Here is a 20316-nt window from a genome sequence, read left to right as displayed (position 1 = left end):
CATGATAGATATATAATCAACATATTATATGTATCAAATATTTCAAGTGAATTATAGTTTACTTTGCAAGATTCTTGATATCGACTTCTGATTTGAGGTCAAATGCCTATAACGCTATTTGTATTAAACCTCTCTAAAATTGGTATGATTTACCTATGGAAAAATTTTGTTACCATTGCAAAATTACGGTAATTGATTTGTTTTATTCAATTAACATTGGATATTAATATACTATAATTGTTGGAGTTACTTTGCTATAACCAATACATAATTAGAACTTTCAGGTATAAACACTCCAATGACCGAGTGTCGGTCCAGGTATATCCCAGTAGATAAGTATTGTGAGACTTGTACTGACTATTTTTACAGAGTGTCACACAAGCAGCCGCCCCAGTGGGCAAGGGAGACAAAAAGGGAGCCCAAGGAAATGTTGGCGGGGTAAATACCTCCAAGACCGCTCAATCCCTCCCACCTGTGCACTCTGCCCACTCGCTCTGTAGTGGTGTGAGTATGTCTCTGTGGACACACTTCACTGCACATGTAGTCCCCCCAAGGCTCCACCTCTTCCTCTTCCTGTTATATATCCTATACTAGTGTCCCGTTTTCATTTAATGTAATCTTTTTTATGAATGATTTTTTTTATTAAATGTTTGATGGGTACTTCCATTGAATAGACCTTGATTTACACTAACCATCTCCATAAGTTCCTTCTATTTTATCTTTGTTAATGTCCCAGCTAGCTACCCCGAGCCTTGGAATTACTGCACCTGTAATAGTTTATAAAAAATTGGAATGCAAAAAAAATTACTTAACATTTTAGAAAATTTTACCTTTATTCTAACCTTAAACATATGCGACCTATGCACACGAAATTAACTTGTATATTTTTACTTTCTAGATCAGAAAATATAACAGACAATGGTTTTGTAATTGAATTATATTCAGATGTAAAATGTTCAAAATAGCAATTCTAAAACTGGAAAAATTACAATTAAAGCTCGATCGGGTTAGTCGTTGTGATTTTTTGATACACAAAAAATGAATTAAAGGACTGCAGTGAAGTGCCCACACTCTGTCTCTATACCTGGTCCTTGCTTTAGATATCACCTGTAGAATATCAATTGTTAGTCATTATTTAGCTATATACAGCTTTTGTCTACTCCTGTAGTTGACTTGTCACTCAGAGTTATCGTTCTTTCTCTTTTTCTTCCAGTCAGTTCTCATTAAATGATGTGATGAATCAATTGTTTAGGTCTAGATTTGCAAGATATTTGTTCAATTATTTTTGCTAATAGCTTTGAAATGAAACTCTATTATGTTTAATTTTCAGAACTCTTTTTAAAAAATCCATTGTATATTGTAGGAGAACATTTTTTTTTCAGTAAATGAGCACATTTTGTTGAATTTGGATAAAAACATTGTGTTTGCATGCTTTATCTTACTAACCTTGTAATACTAACCCTGTCTTACTAATAACATAGTCAATGATTATATATACATATCTTACTCAAGTCTTTACTGAATTACTATTGATTTTTTTTTACCTCATAAAGCATCATGTGTTTTCATATTTTCTATCATAATTGTTTATTGCTAGTGCTTATGTTTTTGTCTTATTGAATACTTTCTTTACATTTCTACCTCAGTTTTTTGTAATGTTAAAAAAATATTATTCAAAGATGTTTATTTTCCAGGAAAATGAATTTTGAAATTTTGTTAAAACAACTTTCTAATATTATAATGTTGTAGCAGTTAAAACCAAAATTTGGTAATAAATTTTGTTTAATTTGCCAAGAGGTATATGGTCATTTTTTTTGTCAATGAATTTACTCTGTACATCTCACTTCAGGGAGGAACTTTGGCTGATGAAAGAGCACCCCACTATCTGTGTATCCTTTTACATGTACTTAAAAAAGACCAAAAATACTGCACTGATAATATAACACAGTGATAAAGTTAAAAGTTAAAAATAGTTTAAAGAATCGGAGTGTTGCTTGAATGTTTATTTCCTTAACCCTGTATAGTTGTTGACAACTTAAAACCCACAGAGATAGTTGTAAGTTTCTCCGCCCTGTCTCGCTGGCATGATCCCCCACCTCAAGGGATTGAGGAGGCTAAATCTCACACCAATCTGAAAGGGAAGAAGGGAGACCCAGAGAAAGAACTCACCACCATCACCAGTAGTAGTGTCATGGAAGGTGAGAGTTATCTCCCTTTGTCATTATTCATGGTTACTTCCCTTTATCATAGAATGGAATTACTCTCCTTTAATATAGTTTAGAGTTTACCATGTTAGGATTGTGTCTTTTTAAAAGATCAAGTTTACACTATTAAGGGCTGTCGGTCACAATGCATGTCTCTAGAATGCTTCAATATATTGCCAATTTTACATTGTGAATGATTTTGTAGTACATGTATAGAAATTCTACCAAATCCTAAAGTCTAGCATAGAATAGAGCCAACATGCTGAAACATGTAGTGCTTGAAAACCTAAGTGACCTTCAATTTACTGGTGATTAACAGCTAAGACTATCAAAGATTTTAATGGAGAACCCTCTTGATTTTTTTTTTTTTTTTTTTTTTTTTGATTGTACGCATTCATTACTCATTGTCCCAAAACCTTTGACAATGAATGTGTACAGTTAACATTGTTCTGGTACCCAGATAGATAGCTCCTTGTAAATATTTCACAATCAGTGTCACAGATAGACCCTTGTAGACTGTAAAGAGGCATTGCTAGTCATAATCCCTATAAACTGTAAACAAAATAGCTAGTCTCCTGTAAAATGACTATGTTTTAGTCACTGTTCATTGTGCTCACCTGTCCTTGTATGACCTGCTCACCTGTTGTTGTCATTGTGATGTAATCTGTTTATTTGGTCATTGTTAATGCTCTCAGAGGAACCACCTGAGATTAAGGTGGACCCTGACCAAAGTGTGGAAGGTAAGAGCAGAAAAATCTGTTAAATGCCAAGGGCAGACAACTTGTTTGTGTGATTCAATGTCTCCATATGCATGTGTTGTAAGACTTTATATAATTAGTAAGATAGCATAGCTCCTAAGGTAACTTTGATAATACTGATTTAACAAAGAAATCACTTACCATGAATTATTGAAAGTGCTCAAAAGTATGAAGGGAGTTGTAAGTTAAATCTTGGTGAAATTTATTAGGTTCTATAGCCGGTGAGCCCAAGCCCCCAGCGGTTGTGAACCCCGGTACCCTGGTGGCCGAACCGTACTCCTGGAAGAGTCTGGTTACCGGGCAACCAATTCTACGTATCAGAACAACCGCCACAAAGGCGGCAGTCCTCAATCTACCCGCCGGGTAAGTCTGCCTGTGGTTCATGCTGCCATTAACCCAATCACTGGGCATGTCCTCACTGGATTTTACTATACTCCTGTGTATTTCTTATTCTCTTAAATGCTGTAGTTCAAAGTTTTTGTGAATTAAAAATTTACTTGTATCCATAATCAATATATTTTAATAAAAAATCTGAAGATTTTAACCATTGATGTCAAACTTGTCAGACTGATACCAGTGTTTGATCTCTGTTTTGATTAGGCGCCATGTTCTGCGGTTTATGATGTCCGGACCCCTGGGATACTGTGTCCACCTGGTGTCCACCGTTCCCTTCGTGTTTGGTAACGAAGAGGAGGTCATGCCGGAACTCACAAAGGTAAGGTCAGCCCATGGAAAGACTGGGTATATTTAGCCCAGAGAAAGAAATCCGGAAAAATATTTATAGTACTTCTGGTACATGTATTAGGCCGATTATCCTTAGTAATCAAACACTGGAGTGTATTAGATTTTGTCAGTTTTGAAGATAATATTTGGAAAATAATTTCTGTAAAAAGTAATACTCAAGTATAGTTTTATGCATCTACGCTCTGCTTAGTAGATCTAGAGTTGTTCTCCAAGGTCCACATGTAAACTTTTTGGTAAGAGTGAAGTTGACAGCTGTAATCTGTTGCTCTGTTACACAGATGTTAAGTTGACAGCTGTAATCTGTTGCTCTGTTACACAGATGTTAAGTTGATAGCTGAATCTGTTGCTCTGTTACACAGATGTTAAGTTGATAGCTGTAATCTGTTGCTCTGTTACACGGATGTTAAGTTAATAGCTGAATCTGTTGCTCTGTTACACAGATGTTAAGTTAATAGCTGAATCTGTTGCTCTGTTACACAGATGTTAAGTTGATAGCTGTAATCTGTTGCTCTGTTACACAGATGTTAAGTTGACAGCTGTAATCTGTTGCTCTGTTACACAGATGTTAAGTTGATAGCTGAATCTGTTGCTCTGTTACACAGATGTTAAGTTGATAGCTGTAATCTGTTGCTCTGTTACACAGATGTTAAGTTGATAGCTGTAATCTGTTGCTCTGTTACACAGATGTTAAGTTGATTGCTGTAATCTGTTGCTCTGTTACACAGATGTTAAGTTGATAGCTGTAATCTGTTGCTCTGTTACACAGATGTTAAGTTGATAGCTGAATCTGTTGCTCTGTTACACAGATGTTAAGTTAATAGCTGAATCTGTTGCTCTGTTACACAGATGTTAAGTTGATTGCTGTAATCTGTTGCTGTGTTACACAGATGTTAAGTTGATAGCTGTAATCTGTTGCTCTGTTACACAGATGTTAAGTTGATAGCTGAATCTGTTGCTCTGTTACACAGATGTTAAGTTGATAGCTGAATCTGTTGCTCTGTTACACAGATGTTAAGTTGATAGCTGTAATCTGTTGCTCTGTTTACACAGATGTTAAGTTGATAGCTGTACTCTGTTGCTCTGTTACACAGATGTTAAGTTGATTGCTGTAATCTGTTGCTCTGTTACACGGATGTTAAGTTAATAGCTGAATCTGTTGCTCTGTTACACAGATGTTAAGTTAATAGCTGAATCTGTTGCTCTGTTACACAGATGTTAAGTTGATAGCTGTAATCTGTTGCTCTGTTACACAGATGTTAAGTTGATAGCTGTAATCTGTTGCTCTGTTACACAGATGTTAAGTTGATAGCTGTAATCTGTTGCTCTGTTACACAGATGTTAAGTTGATAGCTGTAATCTGTTGCTCTGTTACACAGATGTTAAGTTGATAGCTGAATCTGTTGCTCTGTTACACAGATGTTAAGTTGATAGCTGTAATCTGTTGCTCTGTTACACAGATGTTAAGTTGATAGCTGTAATCTGTTGCTCTGTTACACAGATGTTAAGTTGATAGCTGTAATCTGTTGCTCTGTTACACAGATGTTAAGTTGATAGCTGAATCTGTTGCTCTGTTACACAGATGTTAAGTTGATTGCTGTAATCTGTTGTTCCCTCTGACAGTTGTTGCATTGACATTATTTTATATTCTGTTGCTTTGTTACAGGAGAGTTGCCGGTTTGTAGACAATGCCTTACAAGTGATCAACAGTATTGGGAAGTGTATCAATAGCTTCACCGACACCGAGGCCTTCAAGAGGAGCTGGGACGAACTGGTCAGCCACCACTGTCCCTACAGACACGACAAACTCATGTCCAAACAGCACCACTTCGAGGTCAGTTGTCTGCCCTCCACTCAGACTGTGTGTGCAGTCAGAGCTTCAGAAAATGTTGGAAAATTGTAGACTATTGAAATTGTATTCTAACATTTTGATGAATATCATGAGTAAAGTTATGTTGTTAAAATCAATATAAAATTTGATATTTATTGATTCGGTAAACATACAAAGAGGTTGCTGTGTGTTGTAGGTATTTAATGACGCTCTGTACAACATGCTACGTAAGTCCCTGAGTGACATAGCCACACCAGATATAGCCTTCGCCTGGAGGTGCTTCACATTTGATTCCACAACTAAAAATATCCTGGGACTCCCTACCAGTAGTCGACCAGGTCAGTGTATCATATTGACTTCTTAATTTAGAACTTTTAAACAACAGTGAAATTCATTGCAATGCTACAACAAATTCTATAATGGTTAGATTGTTTGCTTCATGATTAGAAAAGATTCATCAAAATTTTATCATATACTTTGAGTCTCTTGAATTTGCATGCAGATTATAACAGATGTGTACATTGTGTAGAACAGTTTAATAGCATGTATGATGGAAATTAGAAGAAAAAATGCCCTTAATCAAAGCATGTCTATATGCTCCCATGAACTAACACGCTGGCTTAACCTTACCAGGCACCGCCACTACAAGTCACCGCGGCTCCGCCAAACCACCGGGCGGTGGCAAAGAAAAGGACAAAGACAAGGACAAGGGGAAACAGCAACAGCAGCAGCGTAAGTCTCACAACATTCTGTCTATTGTGTCTACCAGTCTCTGTCTACTGTGTCTACTGATACAGTGTATTGATAGACTGTCTACTCTGTTTATAGAGAATGTCTACTGTGTCTATAAATACAGTGTTCTGATAAAATGACTACCGTGTCTATAGATACAGTGTGCTGGTAGGATTGTCTACTGTGTCTATAGATACAGTGTGCTGGTAGGATTGTCTACTGTGTCTATAGATACAGTGTGCTGGTAGGATTGTCTACTGTGTCTACAGATACAGTGTGCATGTAGGATTGTCTACTGTGTCTACAGATACAGTGTGCATGTAGGATTGTCTACTGTGTCTACAGATACAGTGTGCATGTAGGATTGTCTACTGTGTCTATAGATACAGTGTGCTGGTAGGATTGTCTACTGTGTCTACAGATACAGTGTGCTGGTAGGATTGTCTACTGTGTCTAAAGATACAGTGTGTTGATAAACTGTCTACTGTGTCTATAGATACAGTGTGCATGTAGGATTGTCTACTGTGTCTACAGATACAGTGTGCATGTAGGATTGTCTACTGTGTCTATAGATACAGTGTGCATGTAGGATTGTCTACTGTGTCTACAGATACAGTGTGCATGTAGGATTGTCTACTGTGTCTATAGATACAGTGTGCATGTAGGATTGTCTACTGTGTCTACAGATACAGTGTGCATGTAGGATTGTCTACTGTGTCTATAGATACAGTGTGCATGTAGGATTGTCTACTGTGTCTATAGATACAGTGTGCTTGTAGGATTGTCTACTGTGTCTATAGATACAGTGTGTTGATAAACTGTCTACTGTGTCTATAGATACAGTGTGCATGTAGGATTGTCTACTGTGTCTATAGATACAGTGTGCTGGTAGGATTGTCTACTGTGTCTATAGATACAGTGTGTTGATAAACTGTCTACTCTGTCTACAGAGACTGTTTACTGTGTCTATAAATACAGAGTACTGATAGACTGTCTGCTATGTACACTGACACAGTGTATCCATAATACTGATAGAGCATGTCTATTTATGGACTCTGTCTACTGATAAAGTGTACCAATACTACTGATACAGTGTACTGAGTTACAGATCATTTTGTCTAGTGTGTCTACCAGACTCTGTCCACCTAGACAGTAATTGTGTCTTCTGACACAGTGTGTCCATACAATCTGATGTTTTTGATTATATAAGTAATGTTGTTTGTTTAAGATAAAGCCAGTCTACTAATAAAGTCCATTAACTGATAGAGCATGTCTACTAATAGACTGTCTACTTTGTCTACTGATACAGTGTACTGGTAGACTCTGTCTACTAATGAAGTGTATATATATTATCTGCGAAATTTCAAAGTAGAAATTGAATACTTAAATAGAGTCGGTCTACTAACAGAGTCTCTTTCTTTATACAATATGTCTGCTGAGAGATCACATCTGATATAATTTATCTGCTTATATTAATTTCTATTTTGCCTACTGATACAGTCTGCTTATGCATGTATTATATAAAATTATGTGAAAATAGAGTTTGTCTAGTATAGCTCTTTTATTGTCCTGATAGATTCTGTATTCTTCTTCACTGAAATTATGCTTCAAATATTTAAAAGTTGATAGCGCATGTCTGCTGATAAAATGTTTTTCTACTGAAAGATTCAACATATACTGGAAATCTATTGTTACCAATAAATCTGTCAGTCTACTGTAATATATGGCTATATATAATGTATGTAGCTATGTCTATTGTGCATAACTGGAGTATCTACTCATTTGATAGTCTGTCTAATTTGTCTACTGGTCAAGTCTATTTAATAAATCTATATGAATGGATTATGCACTTTGTCTACTGATCAAGTCTATTTAATGATCTATTCTTACGATTCTGTCAACTATGCATTAAATCTTCTAATATATTTTGTCTTCTGTGGATGCTTAAACATCTGAGTGCAGTGACTAATGATGTCTACAGAATCTGTTTTTGTCTACTGATCATCCATCCAATGAATTTGTTCTATTATGAGTTTTAGATAAAATCTGTTCACTGCGTTTTCATCATTTTCTGAATAACTGTAGCTTTGCTTCTGCTATCATTTCACTCTGGTTTTTAATTTCTTAATAGTAGAGTCTAATCCTAAAAAGTAATGACATATTCATTCAGTGTCACCAAGGATATTAAGTATTCTTGCTACAAGGCACCATGTTGTCCCATTTTATCTAAGATACAGATTAAAGAAAGAATCTCTAACTTACAATGTATATGGGTGTGTGATTTTTTACTACAGGCAGAAACAGTGGGTTAGAAGGTGCCCAGGGCTCTAAGTCTCTAGGTAGGATATCCGAATCTCACGTTCTGTCTGACAGTTGGTTTGGTGCGCTATATAGTACTTAAACCAGCATTGCTAGAATCATCTCTCATGCTAGCTAGATCTATTTAGCTCTACAATTGTCCTTTGTCTAAACATCTTTAATCAGAATTGCTCATTTCCTAAAACAGAAAATTTTACAAATAGGATAAACAAATTTTATAAAATCGCCTAAAAGTAGCTCTGACTTACGTGTGTTTTCTCTTTGATTTTATGATTATCTCTCATATGAAATTGTTTCATTGATTTTCAAATGTCATCTTAATGTTAATTCATTACAAGTATTTGATGTAAACAAAAAGTCATATTTTATTCGTGTTGGGGAAATTTTGCAATGATAAAGCTTTTCAAAATGGATCACCATGCAAACAATTTCAAAAAGACATACTGCAACAATCTGTTTCAGGACAACTTTTGTAAATTCATCATTTACGCTAAAATTACCTCCACTGAATGCCGTATAACACAGAAATGAAATTACTCCTTGAAAATATCCAGAATTAACAATGTCGGTTATAATAAGATCCAAAGGCTGATTTGAATAATTCCTGTAGCTAGTGTGTATTTGTCAAATATTATGAGAGTAGTTGTTGTGTGCTGATTCTTATTTTCTACTCGCCTCACAGAGACACAACACAATGGTAGGTCCACACAGTTACTCCCCTTGTCTCAGAGTATGCAGGGTTATTGAATACAGTACTTCTGAATTTTATACTGCTTTTTTACACATCTTTGGTTCTGTTGTTTGGTCAAAGGGTCTTCCTGTTTTGCACCTCTACGATTCTCTCTACATATCTCATTATTTTGACTGAGGGGTGACTGGGTATTTGTAACATTTCCTGCAGACCTACACTGGCTACAATTTCAAAGGGTTCATCTATAGTCTGGTTTATGTTGGTCATTATCAAGCACACATTCACACCAAGGGTTTAGGCTACAAACCCTTCCAGGTGAAGGCCTAAAGGATAGCACAAGGCATACACGGGTATCACCTAGGGGTTGTCTGCTGCATGGGCTATATATGTGGTGTGTTATTTGCATGTGTATGTGTGCATTTTATTTTCAGTGATCTATGTAACAGTTTCATTTATTTTCCATTTTGGTAACTGTAATTCATGAATACTGCCTTGTTTTTTGTGTGAATGACAATGCATATATTCAGTGATTTGAAAAATCGTGAATTATTTTTAGGTGAAACAGAAAAAGTAGAAAATCCATGGGCAAACAGGTTTGTTCCTCACTTTTATACAGAGCATAATATTAACAATCAGATCAAGTAATATTCACTTTGTGCACAATGGTGGAGATTCATATATTCTCATTGATATATATACTATTTTCTTCAGGGAGCCCACTCCATTTGAGCATACATCTGCTGTAAAGATTCAGAAAAACTGGAAAGCATTCTATGTCAGGAAGATCACCCAGGCCAGGACCCAGGGTAAGGCTCTCTCCTCCATCTCTGATGAAAACAACCCCTGTCCCTTTTGATATTGTAAGTTAAGAATGTACTTTACATATATCTGTTCTGATTTTGACAGGCACTGAGGAGAATGTTAAAGTAGCAGAGAACCTTCAGAAATGCTGGAACGTCATAGAACCCAATGCAGAACAGAACGGCCTGTTCTTGTTCAGGTTTGTCTTGTACATTGTCTCACAAATGATTTGTAACAATGAATGAACAAGGGGGAAGATAATTTTTGCCCTGATGACTTTTGAGTCCAACCCCACAAAGGGGACATATTCAAGTTTACATTTTGCAATGTGTAGACGTACTATATAGATTTCAATTTCTACTATTCTTCTATTTTTAAAAAACTTTGTTGATTATTACCTGATCACAGAGTGAGTTACCATTAATGAACTGTTTATTTTAACAGATACATGTTCAAGACAGATCCAGACATCATGGTGAAGTATCCATTCTACCAGGACGAGTGGAACAAGATTTCCTACGCTGACTACAGCGGTACCTACACAGACCAGCCCCCAAACAATTGGTTCTTGGTCTTCAGGTGAGCTAGTTTTACCCTTACTTCATTTACTGTTACTATTAAACATTAAAACTCTGATAAAGTAAAGTTAAATTAATAATTTTTTTAACATAAGAAGTTTTTTTGTATTCTTTCAATCCACCTCTGCAGGGAGATTTTCTACGTGACAGAGGAAATGCTAGCTGTCCCCAAGTTGTACGTGCCCATCAACACCTGTCTGTTACGTGTTGTCAATAACGATAACGGAGAGGAGATCCCTCGTGTCTTCCAGAAAGTCGCCCCTTATGTCTACAAGAAAAACAGGGTCAGTCAACTTGTTGGCTTTGAAATATTTTTAAAATCCTTGAATACATTAGATATATTTATTGATGTTTTAACAGATATGTATTAATCTTGAGTCTGATTTTGACAGTAAATTCAAATGTAATTTTTTCCCATTTTAGAAAGGCTACACATTTGTCGCTGAAGCAAGGACGACTGATCAGGGTATCCCTAGCAACAAGTGGAGGATGCGTCTGATTGGTTCACTGAGCCCCCTCCCTGCCCCGGCAAAACCAGACACCGTCAACTCCAGCTTCGTTGTGAAGCACATCACAGACTACTACATGCCAAACTCCAGCCATGTCATATTCAGGTAGGAATTAATATTATCCTTCCTGTTCCATGGTTACCTTTTGAACTTTAACTTGTAGTATTACATCTTTGAATTAAATTATCATTTTCTATTGTAATTCAAAATTAATATTACACATGTACTTCATTTTTATTCCCTGTAAAACAATCCCCTCGCTCTTTTTGTAACAAAAACTTGAGTTCAAGTAGATTATGATACAAATAATGATTCTGACGTTGTATTTCTTTGTTTGTTGGACAGGTACACAGTTAAGGTGACAGAGGATCATCTGTCCACAATCCAGGTCAACACATCTAAACTGGACGTCTACATTAAACTGGTGATCCTGGACAATGAGGTCGAGGTTGCCACCACTCAGGGCAAAGGTCATGCTGTCATCCCGTCCTTCCTCTTCCTGAAGGACTTTGACCCCAATGAAGAGAAGCGCCCGAGTTCTAGAGCTTGTATGTTTATATTTTTCATCCATTAGATATTCTCATTTTCTATTTCATTGTGAAGGCATTAAATTAATGTTTTTGAAGGTTATTCACACTCTTAGTTTGAAAATCAATTTAAAAAATTTCAGCTACCAAAGAAACTAAGGGTAAAGGAGGAAGCAAAGAAAACGTGGGCAAGAAGCGTTCAGGATCTGGGAAGAGTCCAGAGGGCAGAATATCAGTAAGTCAGATAAGTCTGTGTAGAGCTCCCCTGTTGTTTGATTTTTGTTCGTTAACTTTGTCCTCACTTCACTGTCCATTGTGTGGTATTATATCTTGCCGATTTCACGAGTTCACTGATGTAATTTGTTCCCTCAGAGGCCGAGCAGTCGTCACTCAGACGCCAGTGAGATTGAGCTTGAGGAGAGGGACTTTAAGGTAATTATCCCTGTCTCGCTCTGGAGGGGGTGTGGCCATTGTATGTTTACATTGCAGTTTGGTAGGTGCTGAAACAATGGTATCTTTAACACTTTCCCAGTAGCAACACACCAAACTTAAAAAGCACAATATATACATGTATTGATATTGTATCAGTTAATGTCATATGATTTAATTACTGATTTAAAAATGTTTGAGCAAGAATTGTTTATTTTTAGAAAATATGGATATAGACTTTAAATATTGAATTATTGGTCTTTTTTGTAGTATCACAAATACGCATACATGGTTTAATTTTTTCTATTCAGCCCCACAAGTACATCATCCAGGCCATGGTCCTTAAGAACAGCTGGCCCCTGTCGGAGTCCAGCTGGGCATTCGTACAGATGTTGAAGGACCTGGAGAAAAACGAACTCAAAGGTCAGTTACTGCCCCTGGAAGCCTGTGGTACAGAATCTGTAACTAGCCAGTGTTTTAAGGCAAAACAGTATACCTAAAGCTAGTGTTGTTTTAGAAACAAAACTATATACATGTACAAGCCCTTGAGCAAAAGGTCATTGAAAATATTTATTGAAAATGTGTTTATATTTACTAAGGAACATCGTATAAATTTATATAGTGAGTCTGGCTATATCCGCAGATTTACCCTTTCCAGATAACTTTAATATTTTGATCCGACTGTAAAATGTATCAAAATTTCCCTATGATTTTTCAAGCTTGGTGTGATTGTAACAGTATTAATGCTTACCTTGCCTGATTTCAGGGCGTGAGGACAGTAAGTGTGGGGGGTAGACCTCTGTGTAGACAGGGGTCATCTCAGGGTTCAATATCTCAAATATCAAATTGTGAAGAAAATGAAACCCACAACAATTCAAATGCACATTTATTTTCTTTATTTGAATTAGAATTGTCAAAATATACTGAATAAGTTATATTCAAGGTGTTTGGGGTTTAATTTTGATGGTGTACAATTTTGTTGATGGGTATATAGCGGTTGTTGTGTTATATGGGTATGTGATTCACAGTTTGATACACCGACATTGTGTATATACGACGGGTCTCCACTTGGAGGCCCTGTATCACTAGGTGTTCAGTCAGCACTCATAGTAGATCAATTGTCAATTCAAACAAATCTTATCTTAGAGCAGCTAGCTAATATATCTTCCTTTGCATGATTTTACTTCAGGATTAAGCACATTACTGGCCCTGTAATTATGTATGTCCTATTCAGATAAATTTATAGATATCAGTACATTTACTAAAATATTAGTATTTTATGACCTTGACAGAAATTTTCTATTTCCAACATAGTATTTTTCTTAAATACAGAGTTTTATATATGATCCTTCCATCCTCTTTTGCTTACAGTTTAGTTGCAATAAACAGCATGAATTTAGTAGAGACTTAAGTAGTTTACTTGATTTTGTCTATTTCATATAGAAAATAAAAAAATGTCTTTGATTTATTTATAGCATTTACAAACTGTTTGTATCAACCTTACGTTTTCTGTGTTAACAGTGGTCAACAAAGAGAGGCCCCCCTCCCCTCCCAAACAGGAGAAGACCGCTGCTAGCACGGGGAGTAAGGACAAGGGCAAGGGTGGGGCCAAGGGTAAGGATAAGGGTAAAGACAAGGATCAGAAGGGATCCCGACCCTCCTCCCAACAATTTGATCACAGCAAGCCCCACTGGAGCCTCCGAATCGCTAGCGATGCCAGCTCAGCAGTAAATACCAAATTACCGTATATTGAAGTTTGAGTGGTTTTGTCATTGTTTATTCTTAGTAATCTTTGTTCCAAGAAGTACTGAGTTGCTAATGAGATTGCAATGGTTTTTTTAGGACGATATTGAAGTGAAGAAAGATACAGAGAGAGCGGACGAGATCCGAGCCCTGAAAAGAGCGTGGGAAAATGCGGAGGAAGGAAGAGCAGTCAAGGTAGGGTACTTAATGACATGCTCAGTGAATATCCTTGCTTACTAGTATTGCTTATAATAATGGAATGCAATTTTCCCAGAAATACCACATTTTATTTGCATTGTAAGGTGTCTCTCTCATGTATTTCCATCTCTGTCTTTAGGCTATGCAGTCCCGGTTAAAGTACTTGAACTCTCACACCCTCAAGTCGGACGACAAAGAGGAGACTGAGGCAGGGGAGGAGAAACCAGTGGAGCAGGAGGAGGTACCTCCCCCACAGACTCCACTCTCACTCCACGGGGAGCAGGGTGAGGAGAACCTGACCCTGGAACCACCTCCCGCCCCCACCCCCACAGAAATGCTGCAACCCATGGACTTCTCCTCATTCCTAAAGTAAGTAACCATAGTTGACATACTAACAAATTTGTGATTTTATTATAAAACAAATTTTTATTGAGTAAATTCAATATGAACAGGAAAAAGGGAATTGTCACCCTATTCTCCCCTTATAAAGACTTGAATAGTAATGATATAGAAAGATGCTATAATTGAATTTTATTTGTTGTGTAGGAAACCAGAGCGTGAGCCTCGTTACCTTGACGATGAGGAGATTCGTCGACGTGAGGAGGAACAGAAAAAACAGGTGGAGGAGTACAAAGCCTTTAGAGATCAGGTCAAGGCGTGGCGCGAGCAGGACAAACAAAAGCGCAATCTGACAAAGATCCGGCAACTGGAGCAGTGTGAGGAGCTCCAGGTAAGGGCAGCTAGTTGGTATTACCTGGGGGGAGGGGCAGTGTATCAGTAGTAGTCAGGGGGAGGGGGTTCAAATCACCTAACCTCTGATTAACATCTAAAGCACAGCTAATTAATATCATTAACCTCAATATAACGTGACAATGTTCTAGAATCTAATTCTTGTCTATACTAATTTCTTCATGTCATCTATTGCTACTTACTCTTCTGTTCATCTTGAAGACAGCAGTGTGTCACTTCAGGGACATATTGTTCTCTGTCTGTCCGTCTGTCTTTGTCTGTCTGTCTGTCTGTCAGTGTATCATGCTAACAATCTGCCTCTATCTGATCCCTACTTAGGACCGCCTCGATCAAGATAGACAACTTATAGCGCTTGCTTATGAAACAATTCGTGCCAAACATCAGGTGGAGGGACCTCCGCAGAGCCAGCCTGCAGTCTCTGAGCAAGTCGCCTGAACATTGTACATTCTCTATTGACTGTTCTATAGCTTACCTATTGTTCACTTTTTATTTGCCATGTTTATGTTCTTTTGACTGTGTTTTTTCTCTCTTTGTGTATTTCTGTCAGTCCATTATTATTTGTTTTCTTTGCTTCACAATGACTGTTTGCCAACAGACTTTAGCTTTGGATTCAGCATGAGAAGATTTGTTAGTTTTACACCTGGAATACCTGTTTTGTTTGTGTCTGGTTGCCTCTTGATTTCCTCTTTGCTTCACCTGTCTTTCAACTATAAGCCCACTAACACATTGTAGACTTCTGATGTTTAGAATTCACATGCTAGTACACTGTATATTTAGAGAGATCAATAGATGTTTAAACTTTTCAATAAATGAATGTTATGAATTAAATAAAGACTATCAAAATAAGACTTCTGAATGGTTTGTTTCTGCATTACAAATGGCTTTATAGTCTTTGCTCTGCAAATGCTGTTTTTACCTCAGGCAATGTTAGATGCTGCTCGTGAGTCCATTAACGCACCTCGGGAGGCCATTCGTCAAAAATATCTGGAGGCGGAACGCAAAAAACAGGAAGAGCTAGAGGCCAAAGAGGCAGCGTCCTTGTCCGATCAGAATTCCAAATCTCCGAAGGGAAGAAAGAGTGCCAAGGGGAAGAAAAGTCCAGCAAATGGAAAGAAGAAGGGGAAGTAACTCACCAAGTATTAATATAGGACTGTTCCAAATATCTGTGATATGAAATGTGTTGTAGATAGAAAATAACTCTTATTGCTGATATTGTTACTGTTATCGACTTGTTTGTAACAATCAGGTCTTATGAAGACTGATTTGGTATGATGCATTTTATAAACAGTGCTACACAATTTACAGCACTTAATTTTATTGAGAGAATGTGGGTGTGAAACTTTTGATATTTTTTTTTTGTGGGTACATTTTTATGTGTGTATTTGTGCACTGCAAATGTCTGTATGCTCTTTGTCTGAAAAATGTTGTACGTCCCCTTCAGAGCAGTTTGTTTCTTTGAAAAAAAAAATTGTTTAATTTCCTGAAATATTTTTCAATTTAGTTAATGATATAAATTTTCTAGTTATTGAGTTTGAAGGTTGTATGAATGGAAAGCTATAGGTTTGGTGTAAGTGTACCGCGCCCTACATCTGGCTCTGACGAGCCCGAGAGTGAGGCTCCAGCAGTGCCGTGTCTCAGTCATTCCGTCCTTACCACTGGTTCTTGCCGATCATAAGTGGCCCTTGAGACCTCCGTCCTCCAATGATCAGTGTTGTTTGTGATATTGTAAGTCCAGTGGTTCTCTCTAGTCCATATCACATGACTTATCTGACCAATCAAATCATCTCTTGCTCAACAACATACAAAAATCCAAGATTTGATTAATTTTAATTTTTTAAAATCAGGATAAGCTCGCATTCATTTTTGAAATTTGCTCGATTTCTTTATGAGTTAGGGTAAAAAAAATAGTGCTGATATCAAGATTTACTGGTATATAGCTATATAATATAGCTTTATTCTCTATCCAAGGAAAGGAGATGCAGAGAGACTTGATTGGTCAGTTGGTCAGATTTTTAAAACATATCTACAACAATATATTATGCATAATCTATTTTCCGGATCGTTCTTGGTCTGTCTCTATAGACTTTTGTCTTTATTTAATGTCTTACATATCAACAATCTGTGTCGTCCAGTGGAGTACATGTAGCATAAATGTGCATCTTAGGATATAAATGTCATATTAATTGTTCTGATAATATTTTGTACGAATTTGAATAAAATGGATATTGAATAATATTGGTTTGCATTCTGATTTTTAAGGATGTCTCTTATTGAGAAATATTGATATATAGTGGTTTGTTGATTCCTAGCAATTTCTACTGATGTCATGTGATTTTGATGCCCAGAATCATGAGAAGGAACTCTGGGAAGTGTACTTATACCCTGACCAATTCGAATATGGTTTGAAATTCACACATAAGAAATATAATTTTTTCGTGATCTACTCTTATACTCTTTATAGTATTTGTTGCGATTGATTAAATTTATTACATACGTAGTAATAAATACAGGGTTTTTTTTTGCATATGTGATACAGATGACATCACAAAACACGGATCGGCCTCCGGGGCTGATACAGATCCGTATTACACCCCTTGCGGAACTCCTCTGCCTTTATTTCTTTCGGCATATGCGCATGTTTACAGATGAAAAATAAAACGTTTGTTACAGTCGACATTTTTAAGTACAGTTGAAAACTTAAAATGCTAGTAAATGTATATGCTAGTAAATGATTTGGAGCAGTTAATTTTAAAAGCTGAGGAAATTCCGGTTCTGTAGCTGCATGTTAGGTTAAAAAAGTAAGATCTCATATTTTAATTTGATACATGTACATACTTCTCTTAAATAAAATTTAAAATCATTTTTTTTTTTTATATCTTATCACTAAGTATGTAATAAATATAATAATTGATACCCTTTTCCATATCACAGCCTGTCCCGACCAGAAAGATTCAGTGGTAAAAACAAAATATTAAAATTGGATATATGAATGTTTAAAATCCTTTTGACAGTCTAACTTGCATCACCCAGTTCCCTTTTGTAGTTGTTTCATTGTTCCACAGTCTGACCTTGTTGAAGTTGAAGGACATACAGAGGTCAATGTCAGAAGTTTATGATGATTACTAAATTTCTCACGCCAGTGTCTATCATTCTCGCTAATTTGTATCGGTTTAAGAAGTTTGGTGAAAATAATATTATGTGGAATAGTCCCTGGAAACGGAAGGAAAACGCAAAATAAAAATGTGTCAAGGTCTTCAGAAAGATCAAGGTCAGAAAATTATTTTCTCACAAATTAGATGTTTTGTTAAAGAATGTATTTCTATTCTCCCTTAAAGGAAGATAGAAATACATTTTTTACACTTACAGTGCGTTAATGCAAAGTAGAGGAACCTGGCAAGACAAATGCTGTGTATTAAAGCGGTGTTGTTTTGACTTCTGTTGACACGGAGATGCCATGTGGTCTCTTCGAAAGTAGACAAATAAATTTTGATCATGTCCTTAAAGGAAAACGTTTAATTGCGTGTCACCATCCATTTATAAAATTAATGATATAATCTATCCCGCTAAAGAGCGACTCAATTCAGGAACTGAATAAAATTAATCGATATATGAATTCAAAATACCAATAATAAAGTCATTAGTCAATTGAGGACATCTTTATTTGAATATGTTGCTTGCGAATCTCGATAACGGATATCTTCAGTGATATAAATTATATTAATTACCGGTATTTTGATATGAAATTAAATATGAGCAAAACTGAATAAATATTTGTTGTAGTTCATTGGTTGCTAGTTTAATGAGAAAAAAAAATTATGTTTATAAAGCCTGCACTTTTTCACTTTGCAAAGCGCCAACGCAAGTGAGACTATCATGAATCCTGTTAACGTAATTACCATTGCTACACTTTCTAAAAAAAAAAGTTAAGTTTAAAATTGTAAATAAACAGTTCAGTCGGTTTGTTTGTTTTTATTTGATTGAATACACTGTTTTGTTTGTTTGTTTGTTTGTTTTCCTTTGATTAGATACATTGGTTTGTTTGTTTGTTTGTTTTCCTTTGATTAGATACATTGGTTTGTTTATTTTCCTTAGGTAATATAAATTGGTTCCGACAAGTGTCACTGATTTTATACACGCCTGTTCCGCTGTCCTTTCTAGCGTCGCTTTATAACCGTGATTATTGATATTTCATACGTTCAATTATTCATATCCCTCGCACCCTGTGACCCGCCATACAGGGGGAAGGGGTTCTATTTGTGCGGGGGTTCCTAGGTACCCCAGGACTATTAGCAGCTTTCCGTTAAGTCTAAATAAAATAAACCTGTTGTGTACCTATATATATGTCACTGCAGCCGACGACAAAGACCGTACACTGGGGAGATGAATGACAGATTGTAAGGGCAGTATAGCTCTATTATTCTTCCCTACTTCAAGTTTTTTTTATGTTAAAGTTCACACCAACTTGCTTTTTGTGTGTCACTTTTTGGGCTGGAAAAGAAACTGTTGAATAAATTTTACAACCCACTACGCCGAGAATTTAATAAAAGACATTGATTGGATTTAATAAGTGAGGAAATGACTCAGATTGTCCCATACATTTTACACATTTGTTCATGGAAACAATTTCCAATATATGTTGTCAATGTGTCAGGAGTTGGTTCTAGTATAATCTCATTTTAAAGCACTTCTGGCAAAGAACAACTCGTAGCTCTAACAAATTAATACTTTTCGCAACTAGACCTAGCAATTTATAAATTTCGTTTGTCTTCTCTACATAACTTTTTCCTGTTTGTTTATGAAGATTTGTGGACCATAAATTTCAATCTTGTAGATGGCTTGAAAAATTTACCCTGAAATTTTTTGATACCCTCTCAGTGAGATTTTCTGGGATATACAAAAGCCTTAAATGAGAAGAGCACCGATTCGTGCCTGAATATATACAAAGTTATTGATCTGAATTTGAAAAACAAAATGCTTTATTAAAAAATACACGGTTCATCAAAGACTTCATTACTTACGGACATAGATATGTTTAAAATTTGAAAAGGATGGCCTGAGACTCGGTAAACACGCTGGATTGTCCCGAGTCCGCGGTCTGCAGCTCGTGATAAACCGCGGCGTATGGCGGTTTCCTATCAGGCCAGGAATGTCTATTCATCACTATTGATATTAACAAACTAAAATAGAAAAGTTATAAGGAATTATACACAGGCTTAAGTGGGGATTGTAAGCCAGAGAGCCTGGCTTTCCCTCGGTACCGCTATCTTTTGTCTAGTTGTCTATGAAGATCAAAACCAAATTCTCACTGCCCTTTATGCTCGGTCAAAATTCGTGCTTAAAATGAAAATTTAACAAAGTAGAGAAATCAAAATAAAATCCTTTATTAATTCGCCGTAGAACCTGAGCTGTTTCAGGGTACCCTTCACGTGCGCGTGAGTAGAGGGTCGGGTCGATTTTTTCGGGTTAAGATCCTAACCTGGAGAAGTCTCTTGAAAACGTCAAGAT

General features: G+C 36.4%; 1 protein-coding gene across 30 annotated transcripts in view; it reads left to right on the top strand.

Moving 5' to 3' along the window:
* LOC128182675 (androglobin-like) overlaps positions 1 to 17046 on the top strand; it is a 62867-nt gene extending 45821 nt beyond the window's left edge. For 18 of the 30 annotated variants that reach the window (XM_052851381.1, XM_052851377.1, XM_052851385.1 and 15 more), the window contains 27 exons: positions 370 to 504; positions 1850 to 1889; positions 2025 to 2198; positions 2900 to 2944; positions 3172 to 3325; positions 3563 to 3677; positions 5370 to 5537; positions 5731 to 5872; positions 6168 to 6266; positions 8561 to 8605; positions 9268 to 9282; positions 9833 to 9869; positions 9988 to 10082; positions 10183 to 10276; positions 10522 to 10656; positions 10786 to 10939; positions 11079 to 11269; positions 11510 to 11712; positions 11835 to 11926; positions 12064 to 12123; positions 12432 to 12543; positions 12887 to 12898; positions 13642 to 13847; positions 13963 to 14058; positions 14201 to 14430; positions 14608 to 14791; positions 15733 to 17046. In XM_052851381.1, coding sequence (XP_052707341.1) covers positions 370 to 504; positions 1850 to 1889; positions 2025 to 2198; positions 2900 to 2944; positions 3172 to 3325; positions 3563 to 3677; positions 5370 to 5537; positions 5731 to 5872; positions 6168 to 6266; positions 8561 to 8605; positions 9268 to 9282; positions 9833 to 9869; positions 9988 to 10082; positions 10183 to 10276; positions 10522 to 10656; positions 10786 to 10939; positions 11079 to 11269; positions 11510 to 11712; positions 11835 to 11926; positions 12064 to 12123; positions 12432 to 12543; positions 12887 to 12898; positions 13642 to 13847; positions 13963 to 14058; positions 14201 to 14430; positions 14608 to 14791; positions 15733 to 15939 — 3240 coding nt within the window. In that variant the 3' untranslated portion in view covers positions 15940 to 17046. Of the gene's footprint in view, positions 1 to 369; positions 505 to 1849; positions 1890 to 2024; positions 2199 to 2899; positions 2945 to 3171; positions 3326 to 3562; positions 3678 to 5369; positions 5538 to 5730; positions 5873 to 6167; positions 6267 to 8560; positions 8606 to 9267; positions 9283 to 9832; positions 9870 to 9987; positions 10083 to 10182; positions 10277 to 10521; positions 10657 to 10785; positions 10940 to 11078; positions 11270 to 11509; positions 11713 to 11834; positions 11927 to 12063; positions 12124 to 12431; positions 12544 to 12886; positions 12899 to 13641; positions 13848 to 13962; positions 14059 to 14200; positions 14431 to 14607; positions 14792 to 15129; positions 15252 to 15732 lie in introns of all 30 variants that reach the window. The other 12 variants (XM_052851370.1, XM_052851373.1, XM_052851363.1 and 9 more) reach the window with 10 other exon arrangements.
* Positions 17047 to 20316: the final 3270 nt, after the last annotated feature.

The sequence above is a fragment of the Crassostrea angulata genome, chromosome 5 (assembly GCF_025612915.1).
Source record: "Crassostrea angulata isolate pt1a10 chromosome 5, ASM2561291v2, whole genome shotgun sequence".
Classification (NCBI taxonomy): domain Eukaryota; kingdom Metazoa; phylum Mollusca; class Bivalvia; order Ostreida; family Ostreidae; genus Magallana; species Magallana angulata.
The sequence above is the reverse complement of the archived record's forward strand: the minus strand, read 5'-3'. Positions and strand labels throughout refer to the sequence as shown.